At 43.3% G+C, this 23,677-nt stretch overlaps 1 protein-coding gene across 2 annotated transcripts in view; it reads left to right on the top strand.

Moving 5' to 3' along the window:
• Adamtsl1 (ADAMTS like 1) overlaps positions 1-23,677 on the top strand; it is a 367,312-nt gene that overhangs the window by 271,102 nt on the left and 72,533 nt on the right. For both annotated transcript variants that reach the window (XM_021160015.3, XM_029476026.2), the window contains 3 exons: positions 3,347-3,526; positions 8,592-8,745; positions 9,564-10,689. In XM_021160015.3, coding sequence (XP_021015674.2) covers positions 3,347-3,526; positions 8,592-8,745; positions 9,564-10,689 — 1,460 coding nt within the window. The remainder of the gene's footprint in view (positions 1-3,346; positions 3,527-8,591; positions 8,746-9,563; positions 10,690-23,677) is intronic.

The following is a 23,677-nucleotide window of genomic DNA, read 5'->3' as shown; positions in this document are numbered from 1 at the left end:
TCAGGAGGCTGTTGGGTGTCTTGACTAAATTTTAATCTTTAATAACAAAAAATGTGGTTTGACATCATTTTAAAGTGTGTAGGGATATGGTCTTATGAACTAGACATCTACTTCTCTCACTGCGCTCTCAAGGATATAAATATTTAAAGGCATCACATGCCTCTAGAATCTATTAAGAAATGGTAGAAGCTGGGCGTGGTGGCGCATGCCTTTAATCCCAGCACTTGGGAGGCAGAGGCAGGCTGATTTCTGAGTTCGAGGCCAGCCTTGTCTACAAAGTGAGCTCCAGGACAGCCAGAGCTATACAGAGAAACCCTGTCTCAAAAAACCAAAAACAAAAAAACAAAAAAACCAAAAAACAAAAAAACCAGAAATGGCATGGCACTGTATTTTTTCAGCTCATACTCCAGCCAGTGATTATGAGGAAACAAATGAACCCTGAGGTTTTTTAGTGGGGAAACTATATGGAAGGAAACACACTAGAGATGAACTCCTTCAATTCTAAATTATTTTATTAAAGATATAACCAAAATACTGGAGAATATTTTGAGTCCAAATCCCATACACTTAGTATGAGCAATAAGAAAAGTAAAATCTCTTCATCTGTGTGTTTAACAGGTTGATGGAAGAGCTATTTAAAATTGCTGTTTGGGTCTGGGAATATGACTCCATGACAGAGCACATCCTTTAACAAGCATGAGGCCCTGGGTTCAGTCTCCACACTAGGAAGAAAGCTCTATTTTAAAAATGAAATGCCGTCTAAGGATATAGATCAGCAGGAAAGTATCTGGGTTCAGTCCCAGTACTACTGAATCACTAGACAGCTAGGTAGATAAGTGGACAGGCAAATGGGCAGATGGATACGCAGAGACACAGATGGATTCTGGTAAGGTCTACCCACTCTCTAGAATCCCAGAGAGGGGTAAAGAGTCACTCGTTGTAGGGACTTTTTAAGGGCAAAACACAAGGCCACCGTATTTCCCATGTAGCTTTGTCATTTTTCAAAAACTACAACTTCCAGCATTCCAGGAGGTTAACTTGCCCTGGAGCTTACAGGCCACGCTTACAGGTTGACTTTGGCTCTTACAAGTGGGCAATGGCCAAAGGAATCAATGCAAAGAAAAACACTCACACTGTGTCAGAGTGACAATGGCCAGAAACCATTGTATCAACTTACATTTTTCAGCAAACTTTATGTTGTTAAAGTTTCTGAAACCCAGCAACATGGCTCACCCTGTAAAACCACTTGCTGACCTGAGTTCAATTTTAAGGAGCCACTTAAGTGTAGGAGAGAAATGATTCTATACACTTTCCCTCTGATTTCTACATATGTACCATGATATGCATACCTATACGCACACACACATACACACACATACACACGCACACGCACGCCTGCAAACACACATGCATGTTAATAAGTATATAAATAAGTACTTTTTTAAAGTTTCTAGAATTGATAGATTTCCTGAAGGTTGTTTTACTGTCCAGTGACTGACAAGCCCATTGGATTGGCTTGATTCATTTTCTTCCTTCTTTCCTTCTTTCCTTCCTGCCTTCTTTCCTTCTTTTCTTCCTTCCTTCCTTCCTTCCTTCCTTCCTTCCTTCCTTCCTTCCTTCCTTCCTTTCTCTCTGTCTTTCTTTTATTTTATTTTTTTTTATTGTATGAGTGTTTTGCCTGCATGTTGTCTGACTATCTGCATGCAATACTTACCTGGGATTAGGTAACCTAGGGTACCTGTGAACTGCCATGTAGGCACTAGGAATCAAACCCTAGGTCCTCTGTAAAAGCAGCCAATGTTCTTAAGTCCTGAGCCATCTCTGCAGTCCTTTGACTTGGGCAACAGTATGAATTAGTTTATCACCTCTCTATATAGTAGTCTTATAAGGCTGGAACCAGGTTTAGATAGTCAATGGCTTTCCTGACAGGACTCAGGCCGGATTCCTCTGATTAATAACTAAAGTCCTGCAGTTCCTGCCCCTGGCTATCTGAGCAGTTGATTGAGGTGAGAGCAGGGGTACAATTCAGTTCTAATATCTTACTGGCTACCTAATAAGACCACCACCGAGGAGGGTGACATCTAGCCTGTTGGAGCTACTTTCCTTCAATGCAAACTCCCAGCTTTTGGACCTAGATTAAATGTCTCAACCAACCAGGGCAGCAAGTGAATAACTAGAGACTGTTCCTAAGAAACCAAAGGACACCCTGAAATGTCTGCGTTGAACTGCACCAACCTAGCAAAGCCATGGTTGAGTATATAAGAACTAGGGTTCTATCAGAGTGTAGTAACAGAAATCTCAAAATTATAGTAGCTTCAAAGACTACAGGAGTATTTTGCTTAAGAAGAGGTAGGCAGGGCTTCTCAGTCAACAGTGAAACCTACTCTATCTTTTTCCATATCACACACACACACCATTTGCATATTGCCTGCACCCCATGCCAATTCTTGGCAGCAAGGAGCGGGTATGGGTCTCTCTTTAGCTGAGGTCTTTGAAATCGCATACATCCATCTGTCTATATCCCATTGGCCATCATTTAGTCCAGTGGCTGTGCTTGCCTTCAAGGGAGCTTGCCAAATATAGCCTATACAGAAAAACCCTGTACCATGCTAAAAGCTGAGGGCCCTTAAAAGGGAAGGGACAAATACTTGGAGAAAGCCAACAGTCTGTGCCCCAGGAGGCCTCAAGCAGCCAGATTATAACGATTAAGTTCCATGTAAACAAAGTGTTTTACTGCGGTCCCTCTGAAAACCACTGACATGAGGCTATTTTTCTTGCATACCAGATTTCAGCGCCTCTGGCTCCCAGTGCCCTTAGAAATCACCAGTCCAGATGAGTTCTTCAGAAACCTGGTTCCTAAATCTCCCATTGCCCGGTGTGGTTGAGTGCTTGCTTCCACATGGGGAGAGAGGACAGTCCTTTCTCTCTGCAAATTAATTTTTTTCTGATGGTTGATTCTGATGGCAGGAGGTCCCTCTTCCTCATGCTGGAAGCTGCACAGATTATTTTCATTGGATCATAAATATGTTGAACACTTTATTATACTAACCTTTTAAACCAGTTCTCTTTAGTGGCTACAAATCACAGTTCAGGGGCAAATTTCTAAGATTCCAGGGCTCCTGAATTCCTGGATGCTCAAGTTAAATACCTGAGATTATAAGTGGGGAGTTACAAAATCTTTGCTACATAATTCACTGCAAAGACAAGAAGCAAAACCCTTTGACCTGACTCCTGGTTTGTCAAAAACAAAAACGAAAAAACCACCTCCCTGCTCTTTACTCGACCAAGAATCAGGTCGTGATCAGGATCCTTGCCGGTGCTGACCCTTTTTGCTTTGCTTGCCCAGTGTTCCAGGACCTGTGGAGGAGGGATTCAAAAACGTGATGTTCTCTGCAAGCAGCGTATGGCTGATGGCAGCTTCCTGGAGCTTCCAGAGACCTTCTGTTCAGCCTCCAAACCAACCTCCCACCAAGGGTGCAAGAAAGATGACTGCCCCAGTGAGTGGCTTCTCTCAGAGTGGTCAGAGGTAGGTATGTTTCTCTTCTCAGGATGAGAGAACGCATAGGAGAGAAATCATTCCACACACATAGAAAAGAGACCAAAAAGCTCTCCTGACAGTGTGGAATGGCATATTGTAATGCCATCCGTCTATATGGTAGGATGCATAATATCTAGGCTATGGGCTGATTTTATTATGGGGACCTAGGCTATGGAGCAGGCCCTTACCTAACAGTTGAACATCAAAAACCTGTGATTATAAATGGGAACTCCCTCAGACAAACCCAAAACCCAGGGTTCTTCTCGTCTTTCTGCACCTAGCCCCTTCTCCCAACAGTCATGCTCCCACGTCCTACTCCCAGCTCTTTCCAGTCTCTGCTCAGGAAGGGCAAGGCCTCCCTGGCTCTTCTCTTCCAAGTTTCTGGACAATAAAGGATGTGATTTATTAGGAAAAGGAGGCCAAGGAAATCCTGCCTCTTTACTGTTAGTTTCCTGACTCTAAAACTTGAACAACTTCCCAGCAAGAGAACTTGATTTCCCCGTTGCTGTGTACTTGGGGAAAGTGGTGGCTCAGCGCTCTCAGCTCCAGATGGTGCCTGGAGTTAGGGATCCCAAACTTAACCTCCAGCTAACCTGCTTCTCTGAGTAATTCTTGTTTGGACACTGGTATGAATCCATTTACATCCAGAATTAAAGAGTCACCCGGACTGCTTTCAGCCCCAGGATTCTCTTTGAGTTGCCTTTAACTACCCAGCTCCAAAGACCTGAGTGTCTTCCACAGAGAAGTCTAAAAACCATTGCTGTACAAGCAAACTCAGCAACTGGCAGAAAGATGGGTACATCCCAATCATATCCAAGACCCTTCTCTTTCTTGCCCTGGCTTTTTAGTGTATAACATGCAACTCGGTTTGGAACTGCTGGTGGTTTAAATGTGTGTCACAGGAACACTCTCTTCCAGACAGAAGAGGAAGCCTGAGGAAATAAAGATGCCTGACTTCTAAGCATGGAATTCTTGCTTTGTACATTACCAGGCTGTTCAGAGTCCATCTGATAGTGCCTGCTGTGGGTAGTGGGGTTGTACAAGAACCTAAACTACCATCATAGTCTATTAGTAAACTTACCTCTGGCTGTGTCTCACCCCAGATGTTTCAGGACAAAAAGGAGAATGGTTATTTGGGCATTCTAAAAAGTTTGTATTTCAGCAGAATACAAGAATGGAGGGGAAGAGGAAAATGTGTACATATTTAAAGGTGTGTGTACACAGACACGCTGGTTGGTTGGTTGTAGTTGACCAAACTAAAACAGCCATGTTTTAAAGCTGTCCGACTCCTTGCCCCTTGGATGCTTGGATCTGGTATTGTCACTTATGGTCAAACAGATGTCAAATAGAATCTGGAGTCCCTAATCATCAGGCAACACAAGCAGAACAACAGAAAACTGTTGATTTGGGAGGCATTATACATGAAAAAATCATATTAAGAAATGTCTACACAGAAAAGAGCCTTGGTGTATGTGCCAAACAACAACATCCTGGCCAAGTGTCGATTGGGCTATCATGGATGGGCAATGGAGAGAGGACTATATATGTCTAATAATTGCCACCCCTCCATCCTCCAACATTTGTGGCCTTTGGAGGATATTGAACACAGAACACTCATTAAAAAGTGATTTAAAAGAAGGACCCTTGTGGTTTAAGCACCAAAGGAAGGAACCCACTGAACCGGATCATATTAAGCCAAGTAGACCATTAGAACAGGATCATATAGAGCTAAGAGTTCAGACACAAAGACAAGCAAACCTGGCTCTAAACTCTCACTCCCTTAGCAACTATACAGCATGAAGCTCATTGCTTCATCTTTCTAACCCTTAGACTGACTGTATTTGAAATGAAGATAACAGAGTGTATCATGTAGGCAGAGTCTTGATTAAGTGAGACACATGAAGTACTTGTGTCTAGTTTACCTTAACCCTTGTTCCCTACCTTCTGGGTTCATTATCAGGAGAAAGAAGGATCTAGGTAGAACACTCCATTGCCTGCAGTGGCTGGGCTCAGGGTCATATTCTAGGTCTCCCTTGTGTTTTGCTCTTCTCCCTAAGGAAATAAAAGGTCACACTTGGTAAATTAGAAGGCTTAGCCCTTATCTAAAGTTCTGAGCTATCAGGGTTCATGAATGGAAATTTCTAGCATTGAAGAGAGGCTGGAAATAGTGAGACATAATCTCCCAGGGGTACATCTGGGGCTCACTGGTACTCGCCTAGCTTCCTGGGTCAGTGAGAGAGACACTCTGCTTTAAGAGAGTTATGTGAACCAGGCGTGGTGGCGCACGCCTTTAATCCCAGCACTCGGGAGGCAGAGGCAGGCGGATTTCTGAGTTCGAGGCCAGCCTGGTCTACAGAGTGAGTTCCAGGACAGCCAGGGCTACACAGAGAAACCCTGTCTCGAAAAACCAAAAAAAAAAAAAAAAAAAGAGAGAGAGAGAGTTATGTGGAGAGTGACATATTGTAATACTACTACATGTCATCTTCTGGCTTCTGCACATGCAGTGAACAAATGAGAGTTCACGTGTGCACACACATACACACACACACACACACACTACATTTTTAAATCTAAAACAAAATGAGAACTTCATGGTTAAAGCGGAAGCAGGAGTGGGGTGACAGGTCTCCAGTGGTGGGAGTCACCATCACTGAGAAGCAGCCCCGGCATCGCCTCCTCACCATGGTTACCAAGTATGGCTTGAGAGACTTGATTTCAGCTTAGCTTCACTACTTTAGAGAGGTGGAGCTTGATGCTAGAGAAGGAATGAGACTACCAAAGTCACAGCTGACCTTGGCCGGCAGTCTGGCTAATGGTCTGTTTTTCCACTTGACCAAACAAAAACAGCCATGTTTTAAAGCTGTCCAACTCCTTACCCCTTGGATGCTTGGATCTGGTACTGTCATTTATGGTCAAACAGGTGTCAAATAGAATCTGGAGTCCGTAATCATCAGGCAACACGAGCAGAGGTTGGTTCTCCACCTGCACTTGTCCTTGGCATCTTGAATTTCTGTTGGGGTGGGTGGCAGCTGTCACAGTCTGTCCCATAGGCCAGTGTCATTTCAATGTATTCACATATAAAATTTCAAAGTGTACGATAGCTTTCAGCTGTTTTTACTGTCATTTTTCCATTGGCATGCTGCCATGACCCAGGTTCGGGGCCTTCATCATCTCAAGCAGCGGCCGTAGCAGCCCCTCCATCCCGTTCTGTCTCCCCTCCCCTCCCCTCTCCTCCCTTCAGCACAGTGTTGCTAGACCCACCTTCTCAAACACCTCTTCCATCATGTTACTCCCTCCTTCACGGCTTCCCATTGCTCTGTGGACCAATTCCAAACCTGTCTGAAAATGAAAGGTCTCCAAAGTCAGGTCCCAAGTCCCTCTCACGCTCCTGACTACACTCACCTCGTCAGTAAAACTGCCTTGGGTTTGCCCCAAGCCCACAGTGGACTTGCACTGAATTCTTCTACTTTGTTTTGGGAATTTCTCTGCTTGCCATACTCACCCCTGTTGTGCTTGTGTATCCCACCCAAACCCTCTCCATCTCCAAGGCGTAAGTCAGGAAAGCCCTGGTATTCCATCAGCTCTGATCAAGGACTAGTATTCATTTTACAGTATCTCAAAACCCACCTTCTACTGTTAGACTTTTACTAAATTCCTTAACTACTGTTTCTTCTCTAAACAACTTTATTGGCATATAATTAACCTATTATAAAATTCAACTTAGCTTAATATTCTTAAGGTTTGTCTATGTTATAGCACATATAAGGATTATGCTTCTTAATTTGGCTGGATAATATTCCATTCATATAAATATTCTATACATTGTTTACCCTTTCAAGAATTAATGGGAAATGAATTGTTTCTGCTTCACAGTTATTATAAGTAGTTGAATGTTGCTAAATAATGTCAGTGCAGTTGTGAACATTTGCACCTAACTCTTTGTGTAGATGTATATGTTCATTTCTCCAAAGTAAATACCTACCAGTAGAATTACCATGTCCTATAGAAATTTTTTAATCAAAACTAATGAACTCTTTTGTCTGGAAGTATATGGCAGAAAGCATATCGCTTTATGTTCCCACCAACATTGTGATTCATAACAGTAGCAAAATTACAGTTAAGAAATAGCAGCAAAAATATTTGTATGGTTGGGGGTTCCCCACAACATAAGGTGAGGGTCTCTCTTTTTTCCCCCACAGCTTCACCAATGCTGACTTTATTTTCCTTTCTGACATGGTCATTCCAGTGTGCGTGAAGTGATATCTCACTGTCGTTTTTGACTCATGTCCACCCAAAGTCTTATTTCCTTTTAGCAGTGCATTTGCTTTTGCCTCCTCATTTGAAGGAATGATTCTGGAGGCTAGACACTTCACCCCCAAAGTCGACTCACAACAGTGAACGGGAGGTATAGCATTTATTGGGTTAGCATTGGCTTTTCTTGTAGTCCCTCATTTAACTCACAGACTTGTAAAATAAGCATAAAAATAAAAACAGTTCAGTAGCTTCCCAACTATGGAATGACTGTGTGTAAAAGTGAACTGAGTATTTCTGTGGCTCTAAAGCCTAAGCCATATGTAACTAAGAATGGGTTAAATGCTCACAGAAACCCTTATAATACAGAGTAATAGAGAATGTTAGAGGGCAAGGTGTGCTGTGAGACATATATTCTACAGTGTTGTAATACATTTCTTTCAGTGGCTGATACTTTGCCCAGCATATAGTGAATGTGAGGGACCATTCAGAACAACCATGAGACTCTATCTAGTTCAGTGGTTCTCAACCTACCTAATCCTGCAACCCTTCAATACAGTTCCTCATGTTGTGGTGACCCCCCCCACACACACACACCATAAAATTATTTTTTGCTGCTACTTCATAACTGTAATCTTGCTATTGTTATGAATCATAATATAAATATCTGATTAGGGGGTATCTAATATGCAATCCCTGTGAAAGGATAGTTTGACCCCCAAAGGGAATGCAACCCCCAGATAGGGAACCAATGTTCTAGTTTATGGGACTTTGATACATTTATCCTTTCTTCCTCCACCAGTGCTCTGTGAGCTGTGGGGAGGGCACCCAGACTCGAAGTGCCATTTGCCAGAGGGTGCTGAAAACTGGGGTCTCCACTGTTGTCAATTCTACTTTGTGCCCTCCCCTGCCCTTCTCTTCCTCCATCAGACCCTGTATGCTGGCAACCTGTGCAAGTGAGTATGTCAGGGCTCTGGGGGTGGGATATGGAACCCCATTATGAAAAACCAGCAACCATAGCCACTAGGCAAGGACCTGCCCTGAGCCCCAGAGTGGTGGGGCATTGTCAGGCAGCAGAGACTAAAAACAGTTGTGGATGGAGTGTCCAGCTGGAGATGAAAGGGAATCTTAGTCACTCAGGTGTCCAGGCTGAGTTCTCTTCTCCCCTACAAAGGCAGCCTGCAAGGGTTGAGCAAAGGTCGCCTGCTGGCACACTAGATCTAGAAGCTAGAGGCTCCTTATTCCTAATGAAGTCTAATGTTATCCAAACTGGGGTTTTAAATTGCTCTAAACACATTTGTACTGTGTAATATAATCCCCAGAGTTATAACAATCCGGGGCTCCCCTCTCTGTCTACCCTGGGCCCTGGTTCTTTGCACGGCCCAGAGGTGAACATTTAACAGAGAAACTTGTGCTCCTCTTTGTCCTCTGCCTGCCTCTCTTAACGGTGCACATTTCTTCCTTAAATGCTTTTAATGAGGACTGCCTTTCTCCAGGGCTCCAGGCACCTCCACCTCTTTGGTTCCTGTGGGCTACCCCCTCACCACACCTCATTAGTGCTCTGGGTTTTGAAGGTGGGATAGCCTGATGATCCACAGCTGATAGCCAGCTCCTTCGGGGTAAAAAGAAGTAGTAAACAATGGGCGTGCCAAAATCAATGGAAGAGTTCTCCCTGTTTGTCCTTTTTGCTCCCTGACCTCTCTGGTGGCCCTATCTCACTCTGGTTTTTCCCTGCTCTTGGTTCTTCTTCGGTCTGGCATCCCTCTCAAATCAGGGCCTGGGAGGCCTTCCACCAAGCACAGTCCTCACATCGCAGCTGCACGAAACATATACATCCAGACCCGCAGGCAGAGGAAGCTGCACTTCGTTGTGGGAGGATTTGCTTACCTGCTTCCCAAGACTACCGTGGTGCTCCGGTGTCCCACGCGCAGATTCCGCAAGCCCCTCATCACGTGGGAAAAGGACGGCCAGCACAGCATCAGCTCGGCTCATGTCACCGTAGCCCCTTTTGGCTACCTGAAGATCCATCGCCTCAAGCCCTCAGATGCGGGCATCTACACCTGTTCTGCGGGGCCCGCCCGGGAGCAGTTTGTGATTAAGCTCATTGGAGGCAACCGCAAGCTCGTGGCCAGGCCCCTGAGCCTTTGGAGTGAGGAAGAGGAGGCCCTGCAGGTGAGGAAGGCCAATCCAAAAGAAGCCTTGCAAACCCACAAACACCAAAATGGCATCTTCTCCAACGGCAGCAAAGCTGAGAAGCGCGGCCTCACTGCAGATCCTGGGAACCGCTATGATGACATTGTGTCTAGGCTGTTGGAGCAGGGCGGCTGGCCAGGAGAGCTCCTGGCCTCGTGGGAGGTGCAGGACTCTGCAGAAAGGAACGCATCCTCAGAAGAGGATCCCAGTGCTGAACAGGCCCTCCTGCATCTCCCCTTCACCATGGTGGCCGAGCAGAAGCGTCTGGATGACATCCTCAGGAACCTGTCCCAGCAGCCAGAGGAGCTACGGGACCTCTACAGCAAGCACCTGGTGGCCCAGCTGGCCCAGGACATCTTCCGAAGCCACCTGGAGAACCAGGATCTGCTTCCTAAGCCCTCTGAGCAGAGGTTTCCTCCCATGGCCGTCCCACCTCACAAACATGTCTCTGGCTTCAGCAGCTCCCTAAGGAGCTCATCTGGAGAGGCTGGGGGTGGCTCCCGTAGGCCTCATCGCAAGCCTGCCATCTTGCGGAAGATCTCAGCGGCACAGCAACTCTCAGCCTCGGAGGTAGTCACCCACCTGGGGCAGACTGTGGCTCTAGCCAGCGGGACCCTGAGTGTGCTTCTGCACTGTGAGGCGGTAGGCAACCCAAGGCCCACCATCCACTGGACCAGGAACGGAGAAGCAGTTCAATTCAGTGACAGGTGAGTCATTGGGCTAAGAACCCTGGTCTAAGAAGGGTTGGGAAGAGGAAGGTGGTGGGGGCAGAAATAACCGCCCGGCTTTCAGACCTGTTTCTACTAGATAACATTGGAGTAAAACAGCACTTAATGTCTCTGATCAGTATACTACCATCCTTATAACTGATCGGCACTGCTTCACCACTCCACCCCATTAGGAGCCCAAAGATAAACAAAGTGCCCTCTGGATAGCTTTGAATGTTGGGTAGATTGGGTAGAAGGACACCATTCCAAGCTACCATTATATTTTTCTGACTCATGAGTTTAGCCATTGAAAAGCATGGACATGAGGGCCATCTCTACATTTTTTTTTTTTTTTTTAGTCTCTCTGGGCTGGAGAGAGGGCAGCTAGCACCCGCTACTCTGTATAGCCCATCCTATCCTGTCTGCTGTGAACTAGACTGTTTTTCTAGAAAGGTAACCTCAATTGGACCTGTGATTATGTGTCCTAATGTCTCATCATCTCTGTTTTCTGGTATGTTACTGTTGGGATAACAGCACGTATTATTACTTGGCTCCTTGGACCACAGCCATTGATAAAACTAAAATCAACAGTGGCAGTAGAAATAACAACAGTCACAATTTTAGGTATATAATACCTATGTACCAAGAACAGTGCTGTATTTTCGTAATTTTTCCCTTCAATTTTGTAGTGGCTGTAGTACAGTGGAGTAGTGACAATTTGCCAGGGAATCTCTGAGGTCACTGGAACCTCTTTCTCTCACTTATAAATGAGCACAGAAGTGCAAAGCCCAGACACTGGTGAGGCTACGGGAAAGGTCTGAGCACCAGGACTTCAGTATTGCCTGCACAAGTCATTCCTGAGTGTTCCCCAAATCAGGGTTCAGTGGTCATATGAATGTGAAAAGTGCCCTGTTAAAGCTAAACAGATGTGTTTACTGCTGCATTTTATGTCTGTTTTTTAATATATCACTTGATTTTTTTATTATAAGAGTAATAAAATGGCTATAAAGCAATTCAGATGATATCCAAATCTATAAAGTAAAAGTGCAACTTCCCCTTGTCCCCAGAGACCATCACTTGTAGTGATTTTGTATACATCCCTTTAGAGTTTTTCTGTGTTTTATTGTATTATATAAAGCCATCTACACACTGAAGATTTGGGGTTTTAATGGGATGTTAGCCATGCTCAGAACCTTTGAGTAGGTTTTTATTTCATGTGTTTATAATAGTGTGTGGAGATCCATATCGCCTTCCTAACAGCTGATTGCTGTTCCTGAATGTACTTAACAATTCCCCAACTGGAGATTATTTGGGAGTTTTCACTTTTCTTAACTCTTTTAAGCATCCCAATGTGTGTTCTCACTCTCCAGGAAGACAATGTCATGTGCAATGCTCTCAGAGTATGATCTCACACACACACACACACACACACACACACAGTCTCTCTCTCTCTCTCTCTCTCTCTCTCTCTCTCTCTCTCTCACACACACACACACACACACACACACACACTTAGTATTTTCAGAAATACCAACAATTTCTGAACTGGCACTTAGCAAATACTATCTTGTCCTTTTAATTCACCTTACTGGATGCTGAGAATCTTACTCCAGTAGCTTTAAGATGGAGAAGGTTTAGTGGAGTCTTGTTTGAAGAAGCAACATGGTAGTCAGATGCTTAGAAGACTATAAAGGCTAAGCCAATAGAGAGCAAGGCTTGGACTGTCGGTCTCCCAGGACAGTGATTGAGAAACAGGGCAGCACTGAGAGGAATGCACCAGAGGCTGCAGACAAACAAACTACCATAAAGATTTTCTTCCCTAGATCTAGCCTGGAAAATACTTTGTAATGTAAATTAACTGCATGCAATTGAGAAAAAAACCTGAGCTCTGTGTCTGATGTTTGACATTATAACGTTTGCAATTTATTCCGCTGGCTACTAACAAATATGACTGTAACTTGGTTTTCTATTCTACGTTCCAAGTTCTAGTTGAGCAAAGAGAGTTGACTATCCTCTCAGAGCATGAATGAGTCATGGGCACCATGGGGACCACTTTGCTGTGCACTGCTGCTGACCCTTCCATGTTGGGTGTCACTTTGCTGTGCACTGCTGCTGATCCCTTCCACATTGGGTGTCGTTGCTTGTCCTCATCACTTTGTCATCGTGGTTCAAAAAACGCTCATTTAGCTGCAGACAGAGACATGCTGACATGTCTAGTGCTAGACTTAGCTAAGTTAGTCAGCCCTTTGTTTTATGTCTAGATCCACCTTCCTAGGAGTCTGCAAGATCCAGTAGCCTGTTGTCCTATTGGACTTTCCAGTTTATCAAAGTGTATAATAAATATCTTAGACTACCAAGAACCAGTCAAGGCAGAAAGAGAGCCAAAATCTGACGTGAGAGAAATTAGTCTTACAAAAGAATGAATAAAAAGTCAGTTACTATTAACCCATATTACATGTAAAACTTATTCTATGCAATGAATTCACATGACTCTTAGATGCACATGTCAACTTGTCAGAGAGTAGTTTTCAAGGTGTCCTGAGGATATTGTGACAGCCAGGTTCATTGTGCTCCTCATTTTCTTTATCCTTTATACGTCCAGCCCTACCACAACAGATCCTGTGTTAGATACTAGGGATGATGGGAAAGAACACTCATTTCCTATTGATGGAACTCACAGTCTATTTAGGAAACCAAAGGGCTAGATGCAGTATTGGTCATGCTAACAGAACAATATGTCCAACTATTTATATATGTTAACTCAGTGGGAATAACTGTGATGACTGAAACAGGGGTACATGCATTTAGAGTTCTATTCCAATAAGAGATATCAGGGAGAGCTTTGCTGATCATGTCATCTACAACAGGTCCCCCTTCCAAACTGTCATCTAGCCCTTTAATTCTAGTATTTGACTTACGGGAGTCTATGGTGATCTGATACATCATATATTCACTTATTAATTGATGATGATGTCACAGCCTGTCTATACCACTCTAATTCTAATGATCAGATGGTAACTGACACCAAAGAGTTACTAATAGTAACTCTAAATAGTAGGAAGAATTGCACAGGGGAAAGAGAACAAGAAGGAAGATAAACACAGAACAGTGAACAAACTATGATAATAAGTGTTTGGGCACAAAAGTAAAATAAATGTGATAGAGAAGGCCTTAGTGACCACTCTGGGAACACACTCAAGGTGATGTTCTGTAAGCCAAAATCCAAATGATGACGAGTGCTCAGGATGTGTTACCAAGAGAAAGAGGCTTTCTGGATAAAAGGAATGTTATGTGAAAACTCAGAGGGAAAATGAGTCTGTCATGTTGTAGACTCATTCAGCTGCAGTAGGCAATGGAATGGGATCACGTGACTACGTCCCAGGGAAGCTTTGGTGTCTAAGGATCAGGAGAACCTTTAGAGGACTAGTTATCAAGACAGTAAGTGGTACCGTCTAATTCCCAGTTTTACAAACTCCCATGTACTATGTTGCAGCATGGCAATTGTAGCACAGCGTAAGTGGGGGGCTAGGAGCCTGGGAAGGGGTCCATTGCAACAGTCATTTGAATGTCAGTAAGTCCCTGCTGGACAGTCAAATGGCAGCCCTCAGTGGTAAGATGACAAACGGCATAAGTGTAGCTTTCCAGAAATTACCATGCTAGTTTAAGTGTGAAACTCCAATGGGCAGAAAACTTGTAACTCCTAAGCTTCAGAAAACTAGACTGTCCTGTGGCCTGCATAAGTATGCATAGCATGAATGCCTCCACACACATGTGGACAAACCATGCACAAATGCATGCACAAAATAAGGGATATTAAAAGAGCTAATAAAATTGAGCTAATTGGGGTGTTAACCTAAGTTGCACAAGATCTCCTGCTTAGACACTGGGAGAGCTGGGGTTTGAACACACGTTATGTAAAAAGAAAAAAAAGAAAGGGAGGAAAAAAGAAAGAAAGAAAAAGAAAAAATTACTTTAAAAAAATGTCCTGTATATTTTAATAGCATTATTCAAAACAAAAAGAAATTATAATGGGTATATATATATATATATGTATATATATACACACAAAAGTACTCTATACACACAAGCAAAATATTCAAAATATTCAAAACAAAAATATTGTAATGGATATATATACATATACATGTGTACTGTATATACACAAAATATTCAAAATATTCAAAACAAAAAGAAATTGTAATGGATATATATACATACACACACACACACACACACACACATATATATATATATATATTACTATATACACACACACACACATATACACACATACACATTTGCACAGTAGTTGTCCTTGAAGCCTCGGGTGTTTACCTATTGTTCTATGTTTATTCACCTTGCCGCATCTGAGAATCTTTCTGGCAAACCTGCCTGTGCTGTTCTGAGACTAAAACTCCTTCAGTAGCTTGTCATCACTTGAGGATAAGCTCCAAATACCATTGCACAACACACACACACACACACACACACACACACACACACACACACACACACACACCCCTTTTATCTCTAACATCTGCCCAGCCCTCTAGCCTCATCTCTCACCAGATCGAACCTCATGGCACTGAACTCTGCCCGTAAGCAACACTGAGATACTTCCAGCTTATGAATTTGCATGCAAACTTCCTACTGCTACATCTAGTTAATTCCTGCTCCTCCACAGAAGAAGCCTACACCAAAGCCTAGGTCAGATATCGCCCTACAAAACCCCCAGGTACCCCAGTCTGAAGTCTCTTACTCACTACCATGGTGAACCAGAATTACCTTTCTGCTTTTCTATCTTTGTTTTAAATTTTTTATTAGATATTTTCTTCATTTACATTTCAAATACTATCCCAAAAATCCCCTATACACTCCCCCTGCCCTGTTCCCCTACCCACCCACTCCTACTTCTTGGCCCTGACATTCCCCTGTACTGGGGCATATAAAGTTTGCAAGACCAAGGGGCCTCTCTTCCCAATGATGGCTGACTAGGCCATCTTCTGCTACATATGCAGCTAGAGACACAAGCTCTGGGGGTACTGGTTAGTTCATATTGTTGTTCCACCTATAGGGTTAAAGACCCCTTCAGCTCCTTGGGTACTTTCTCTAGCTCCTCCATTGGGGGCCCTGTGTTCCATCCTATAGATAGATGACTGTGAGCATCCACTTCTCTATTTGCCAGGCACTGGCATAGCCTCACAGGAGACAGCTATGTCAGGGTCCTTTCAGCAAAATCTTGCTGGCATGTGCAATAGTGTCTGGGTTTGGTGGCTGATTATGGGATGGGCCCCCGGGTGGGGCAGTCTCTGGATGGTCTATGCTTTCATCTTAGCTCCAAACTTTGTGTCTGCAACTCCTTCCATGGGTATTTTATTCCCTGTTCTAGGGAGGAATGAAGTATCCACGTGTTGGTCTTCCTTCTTCTTGATTTTCTTGTATCTTATTTTTCCCTATTTCTAAGAACATTTTATGCACACAAAGGTGAAATGAATGAACAATGGAATCTCTAGTGGATGCCAATGTGTAGAAGGGAGGTTCCTAATTGCTGGGAGGCTGTGTTCTCTGTGGCCTTTGATAGACAGAGGTGGAGAAGAACCTATTCCTAAAACAGTGCTTCTCAACCTTTCTAATGCTGCAACTCTTTAACACAGTTCCTCTTGCTGTGCTGACCTCCAACCATAAAGTTTGTTGCCACATCATGACTATAATTTTGCTACTGTTGTGAATCATAATGTAAACACGTGATGTGCAAGATATCTGATATGTGAACCTAAAAGAGTTACAGCCCACAGAGCCGACAGGTTGAGAACCGCTGTAGAGTGCCACATTGTTCCGTGTTTTCTCCTCTAGACATTTCAGAAAGTCCTCAGATTTTGTGGCCCAGAACACATGACTTGAAAGCCTTCATATAATCAAATAAAAATGGAGAGCAGATAGCTTCCATCCTGACCTCCTACCCTTCCATCACATCTGGATCCATGGAGGTGTCTTTATGATCAATATCGTCCCAGCTAATATTTAGAGCTCTCCCATTGAGTTTCGGGCACTCATTAATCCTCAAAGAAAAACCTTCAGCATAACTATCCCAGCTTCACAGATGTTGAAATTGTAGTAGAGAGATGTCACACGAGCTTTCTCCAAAAGCCCACAGTACAGAGCAGAGCTGGAGTTTGAAGCCAAAGCAATCTGAGTCCTTTTCTGACTTATGTTTGTCTTTATTGAGTTTTGCTAGGTTAAATACACGGGCTTGCCATTGTTTTTAAGGAAGCCATTGGAGCCAACTAAACCTGATACAAATTATTACTCGGTATCCCAGCCAGCTGGCTTCCAATATAAGGCTTTTGTATTTCACTTGTATCCATCTGTCTTAAGGGAAACCCTTTTCTTCTGGATGTAGCTTCACCTTCACCTGCATGAAGCCAGCTACTCATATGCCCAAGGTTAGGCACACTCTGCACTCAAGAAGCATTACAATTGTTACCTCTGTGTGCCGCCCTTGAATGTCTACAGAGTTGTGTGCATCTAGTCAAAGACAAAGACCACAAGTAAGAAGAGCATTACTTGTAATGACCACGCTGACTCCCTTCCATAAAGGAAAGGCCACATTCTGCAAATTGGCACCAGAGATGAACTTAACCAAATTGAGATAAAGTTTGTTCCTTGCCTCCCACAAATGTCTAAATGTTCCCAACCAAACCATAGCTTCAGGGACATTTTTGCTCTGTTTAACATTTTTAGATCAAAAGTGAACCAGGGGTATATACTACTTGTAGTTCAGCCAATAAAGCTCTCAAAGCATTTAAGCATGACTGGCCCCTGAAGTTACAGAATTTTTCAAAAGAACTTCAGGTAAATGTGGGGAAGCTAGATGCTTTGGGGAGCGGGGAGGAACCTTATTTAATCTCAGGACAGGAGCAGCTCATAGGTGATAATCTACCTGGTCGGTGATTTGGAGAGGCAGAGTGCTGGCGAGTGAGTTTCTTCCCTTAAGTTCCCAAGCCTGCACCCCTCCTTTTCTTTTCATAGCCCACCCTATTCTCCCACTCACTTTAACTCCACTTACAAAAGGCCATCATAGGCAGCCCAGCTGGATTCAGAGCAACTTGGACACAAATCTAGTTTTCCCACCTGATAAGTCAGCCCTAACTTGATTCATTTAAAACCTCGATTTCATTTCTAGTAAAATCAACATGATAATCAGTAAAACCAAGTCAGTAACTTTCATTTTATCTTTCAGAGTAGCAAGGGTACAGACAGGTTAACCTTTAATCACTGTGACAAAGTTCCTCAGGTGGACAACTTAAGAACAGCAAAGGTTTATTTTAGCTCCTACTCTCAGAAGTCGCAGTATCTGTCACTTGTCCCTGTTGCTTCGGGCCTGTGTATATTGTGACAGAAGCACACGGCAGAGAAAGTTGTCCACTCGTGGCAACCAAGAAACAAAGAAGGGACTCAAGCCCCGGTAGCCCTTCAGGATCGCTTTGCTATGATCTAGTTTCTCACACTAGGCTCCACCTCTTCAAAGAATCCGCTCCCTCCCAACATTGCCCCAGGATAGTGACCAACTTTTAGTGTATGAACCATGGAGGATATTTACCCAAACCATAGCAGTAGAGAACCAAACAGATGTCTGAGACACTCCCGTACATGATGGATGCCCATTTGTCAGTGTCCATAATCACTGTCATTTGGACCTACAGCGGTTGTCTCACAGGACCTTCTGGTATATTACAGAGTAAGAAGCGTCACTCTTCTTTTTTTTTTTAATTTACTGAGATACTATATTATTTTATGAGACTTTCATACATGCATATAATAAGTTTTTGGTCAAATCTATCTCCCTACCCTGCCAGTTTCTCCCCATCCCCCACAGTTATTACTGTCCAAGTTCATAAACCCATTGAGCCCACTTGGTCTGCATGGGTGTGGGACAGTGTGCTGGACCATGGGAATTTTCTTAGGGCCACATCCATAAGGAAAATTGACTCTCACTTTCTCTGTAGCTATCAACTGCCAAACAGCTCTACAGCTAACGACAGGGCTTTGTGAGCCCCTTTCCCTTTCATGCTGGGATTTTAGTTGCTCTGATCTAGTGTGGATCTACTGCATGAAGTCACAACTGCTATGAATTCATGTGGATCATGGCTCTGTCGTATCTGGAAAATACTGCTTCACTACAGATGTCTACTACCTCTGGCTCATAGCTTCTTTCCACTCTTTCTGCTAACATGATCCCTGAGCTTTGGGGCTTGGAGTGTGATATAGCTGTCCCATTTATTGCAGAGCACTAGGCAGTATTTTTGCCCATTGACCAGTTGTGGCTCTCTGCATTACTGACTTTTTACTGTAAAAAAGAAGGGGTGCTTCACTCTTTTTAAGTATGGAATAGAGTTTATTTAGGGAAGGGGAGTTTAAGAGGGAGTATAGATATAGAAAGGGAGAGAGAGAGAGAGAGAGAGAGAGAGAGAGAGAGAGAGAGAGAGAGAGAGAGAGAGACCAGCAACACTTGGAGAGAGAGAAGGGCGAGGGGAATGGGGAGAGAAGGGACAGAGAGGGTAATAGGAGAGTAAGAGAGAGAAGTTTCACTCTTAATATGAGAAATGTCTGGGCAGCTGTCGAGGGGCTTTTGATAGAAAGGAGTCTAATAGCACAGTATAATGGAGAAGCATAAGAAGAGGATGCTCATGTCCTGCTGACATTCCCTGCTATCATTTCTGCTCTAGCAGAAGAGAGAAATCTGCAAGCTCTCAGTGGTGTTCTGGCCAGAACACTTTGGACAATGTTCCAAAGTAGTGTTGAACAGGAGATGAATTAAGGAGTATTTGGAAAGCTTTAACTTGGGCAACATAGAAAATCCACAGATGGAAACTTCTCCGAATGGGAAAGAGAATGGGTTGAAAAATTCCTCCAAGGTCAATTCAGAGCCACAGTTGTGGATAATGCTATATGTAGAAGTCATAAGTCCATGAAATCTACTTTCCAAGTTTGTAGATAATATAAAAACTGGAGGCAGGGAAGATGGGAGAGGAAATAAACCAGTTTCAGTTTGGTTTGGCTTTTATTTCCTTTACAGAACTAAAGGAAATAACAAATGTTTTTCCCAGTTGAAAAGTGTAAGAATAGCAAGTCAGAGAAGTAGGAACCATCCCAATAAATACTTAGGCTTCGACAAAAGGAAAGCACTGAGGGAGAGCGTGGAGGTCAAAGAGATGATGCTCGTGAGTTGAGCAGGCAAAGCAGGCACATCAGGGGCACACCCACAAGCATAAATGCACCAGAGCCAGCTCTACGCCTTCCTGCAAAGGCTAGGAGAGGGTGTCTTCAGGGCCACATGTCCTTAGTTGATTCTTGTTAGAAGGGTAGTCCTTAGGAAATGGCAGGATTCTGAAAAACATGAAATACCATTTTGATAAATTGAGGAAATCACTAAGACACATCAAAATTGAAAATGCATGTTGGAAGTCAGCAAAATTTCCTTGCAAAGGGCCAAACAGTAAGCATGTGGGGTATAAGCTGTGTCAGCTATCCAGTTCTGCCCCCATAGCCTGAACAGAGCTATAGACAGTACCCACACTGGTATGCAGTGTTCTGATGAGACTTTATTTACAAAAGCATATGCTGGCTAGAGTTTGGACACACCCCCTACCCACCAGTCAGAAAATCCAGGCAGGCACATTTCACGTACAGCTTACAGCTTGAGCTGAATTACCCAGCAAGCAGAAAATAAAACTATCCACATTAGCAAATTCAAGACGTTATGAATTTCTAAAGAGAAAGAAGCCAAAATCTTTGGCAGTAAGCATAAGGACGGGGTTAAGAATGTGTGGTCAGGTGGCCTTTCCCATTCCAAAAATATTTTCTGTACTTCCATCTGAACAATTGGGAGGCTTCAGCATGAAATAACTTCTAGTTGGCAAATGCGTGTAAAACACTGAAGGTGGAAAAGTTGCCTTGGCCACGTCGTGGTAGGAAACTCTTCACGAGCCTCGGTCAGTTCTGCAAAACATCTTCACAAAACCAAAGCTCTTCTGCAAAGCCTCTAGGACTACTCTGATTTTTGGCTTCACAAAGACTTCTCACCCACAGGAGGTTGTCTTACAGCAGTCTTTTCACCTTCTGCTCCAAACTTCCTAAAACTCAGACTTGAGACACTGTAGCTTGCATCTCTCTAGCTACCAAGATTCGCACAAATTACCACCTGCCAGGAAGGTGGCCGGCCCATGCACCTTCCTAGTTGGCCTCAGTAGATGACAGCGTTTAGTTGAGTTTTTAAAATTAAAAAATAAATAAATAAAAATTAGGTTTCAAAAGTCATTCCTCATTCCTGATCCCAGCATGCACTATCTGAATCAATTTCTTATGTCTAAGTATGTGCCTCCTCTCAAAATGTAGAAAGTAATACGAAGCCAGTAACGTGGTGAGTAACCTGTGTATTAAACATTGGCTCTCATTCCCCCTTTGTGGCATGTTTTACCATAGTCTCTAGAACCTGTGAGCAGAAAAAGAAATGTTCACCTAGAGATAAGGAGAAGACCCAACCCTACTCTACCCAGGACTCCTGAGTTCTTTGTGCATGCTTTTAAGTTGGCCCATTTGCTCCTACATTTACTGCCTGTCAATTTTCATTCTTTTGACCTGGTGGTTTTATAGTTTTCTAAAATTGCAGGATTCTGGCTATTTTTCTTTAAATTGTTCATTTAGTGGTTAACAGTGCTAAAACCATTATGGAAGAACTAGTTGTCCTGATTCCACCATTCCTCACTCAAGGATAGATCTGTGCCATTTGTTGGCAACCCAGCATGCCCTGTGCCCATTGTCCCCTTCTCTTCTCCACTGCCCGACCTCTTACACAGCCAGCCCCTTGCTCTCTCCTCTGTGTGCTGAGTTTATCCGGTTGCTTTAAAGCTCCTTGACTCTGATCCATTCACTCATCTCAAAAGTGCTCCCCAGGCTGAATATGATGGCACAAGGCTGCCATCCAGCACTGGGAAGGAAGAGACAGGAGCAAGGCAAGTTCCAGGCAAACCTGGGCTCGATAGAAGACACTAAACATCATTAAAATAGCTTTGTGCAACTTCCAGAATGTGCGGGCTCAGGCATGGAGGAGGACCAGGAATCATGGTGCTGAGAGCAACAATAACAAAACAGTGACTTCACATCCATAGTGTATCACGTTCCCAGTCTTTCCTATGTGCTCCAAATGCAGGAGTCCCTGAAGAATCAACACCCAGATTGGTGCTGCAATTCTCATTTATATAGGGGGCTGTCATTGAGAAGTTAAATAAAAAATAACTCCTCCAAGGCCACAGAGCAAGTTCCTGAGAGCGTTGCCTTGGAATTCAGGCCATAGAGTTCTGGCATCTTGAGTTCTAGTCTGCTCTCCACCATGCATGGCTTCCTGTGGCTTTGAACATCTTCAGACCAGTGGCTTTGAATCTAACTTAAAGAAGAACTGATTCAACTTGACAACACTTTGCTGAACATTAAAGATGAAATGATAAGACAGTCCTCACCCTTGAGCTAATAATTTATAGTCTAGCTAAAAAAGAAAAAAGAAAGAAAGAGTGTAGAATTGAAAATATCTTTGTAGAACAAAATAACCTGAATATGGAGCTATGAACCAATGGCATGTGACTCTTCTATATCTTCATACCTAACACACACACACACACACACCTCATCACAACGATCAAGCATTACTAATTACTAATAAGAGATACTGGCAATAGAAATATCGAACCATAGTTTGGAAGTTATCTGCATTATGCATTATGGTAGTAGTCTCTCTGCTTAGTAGGAAACATACTAAATCTACATTTTAGTAGCTGATAGACTGTAATGGTAGAAAGTCAGTTTGTCAGTGACTGATACTTAGATCCTAGCAAGACTAGCATAAGGTTCAAAAGAACGATCTTTCAGCCTCCTGCTTCAAGTATTAATGACTCCTTTCTGTAAGGAAAGGAGAAATGATGCTGGTTGTAAAGAGGCAAGCAGGCTAATGGATTTGAGGATTTAGTGAACTTTAACCCCAACCTTCTTGGTGTGGTGAAATTGAATATGATCTACTATGTTCTATTTAAATTGATGCCGTCTGCTTTTGCTATTCTTATAAAGCAATTGTATGGAAGTGTGTGCATATTCCTGGGACATCATGAAGATTTAAACCATGGTCCATTTTACTACTTTTTTTTTCTCCAATTTTTAAATCTAAAACAGCTTGAACACCTGAAGAGATTTAGCAATGCCGTTGCATTATGCTGCATCCGGTAAGATTCCTTTAGGATACAGTGATGTTGGTATCCAAGGTAATAGCTTACATAGCTATCTTTCTCTTATTAGCTTCTTTGAAGTAAACTGGCATGTAACTGTCTGACTTAGAGACAAACCTCCAAAGATGAATGAATGTGTGCGTGAATGAGTGGGTGAGTTACCTCACAGTCTCCTGTTATTCTCCTGTCATCCCCCATGCAGCTTCAGCTCCACTCAAGGTTGCAAAAGCACGGCCATCCCCAGAACTATAGTGGTGCTCTAGAATAGTACTAAAGTAACTACAAACCATTGCTTTGGCTGATATGTTCTGTCTTCTTTTTCATTATTTTTTAAAGAACAGAACTGCCCATACATAGCTAGATTGAGAGATACAATCCCACTCCTGCCTTCCATCTGGCAAAGGTAAAAATAACAACACAATAATATGTCCATGACTAACAACAGAGCTAAGGAGACTCAAGACTGGTCAAGTGCCTTAGAAAACTAAGAGTTGCCTAGGGGTGTTGCTGAACTGCAAAGCCATTGAACCTAGAAGGACCATGCAAAAGACATAGTAAAGAAAACAGAGTGGTTACCCAGATGGAGAATACTGCTGAGGCAGGATACCCAACCAAGACCAAGCATTTAACTTCCACTCCTCAACAGTCCTCCTCTTTCTTGAACAGGTGACCCTCTGGTGCCTGCTTGATTCCCAGGGATGGATGTTAACACTAGT

This window comes from Mus caroli, unplaced genomic scaffold (genome assembly GCF_978045245.1).
Source record: "Mus caroli unplaced genomic scaffold, Mus_caroli_1 scaffold_6, whole genome shotgun sequence".
NCBI lineage: Eukaryota > Metazoa > Chordata > Mammalia > Rodentia > Muridae > Mus > Mus caroli.
Note: the sequence above shows the minus strand (reverse complement) of the source record. Positions and strands in the feature narration are given on the sequence as shown.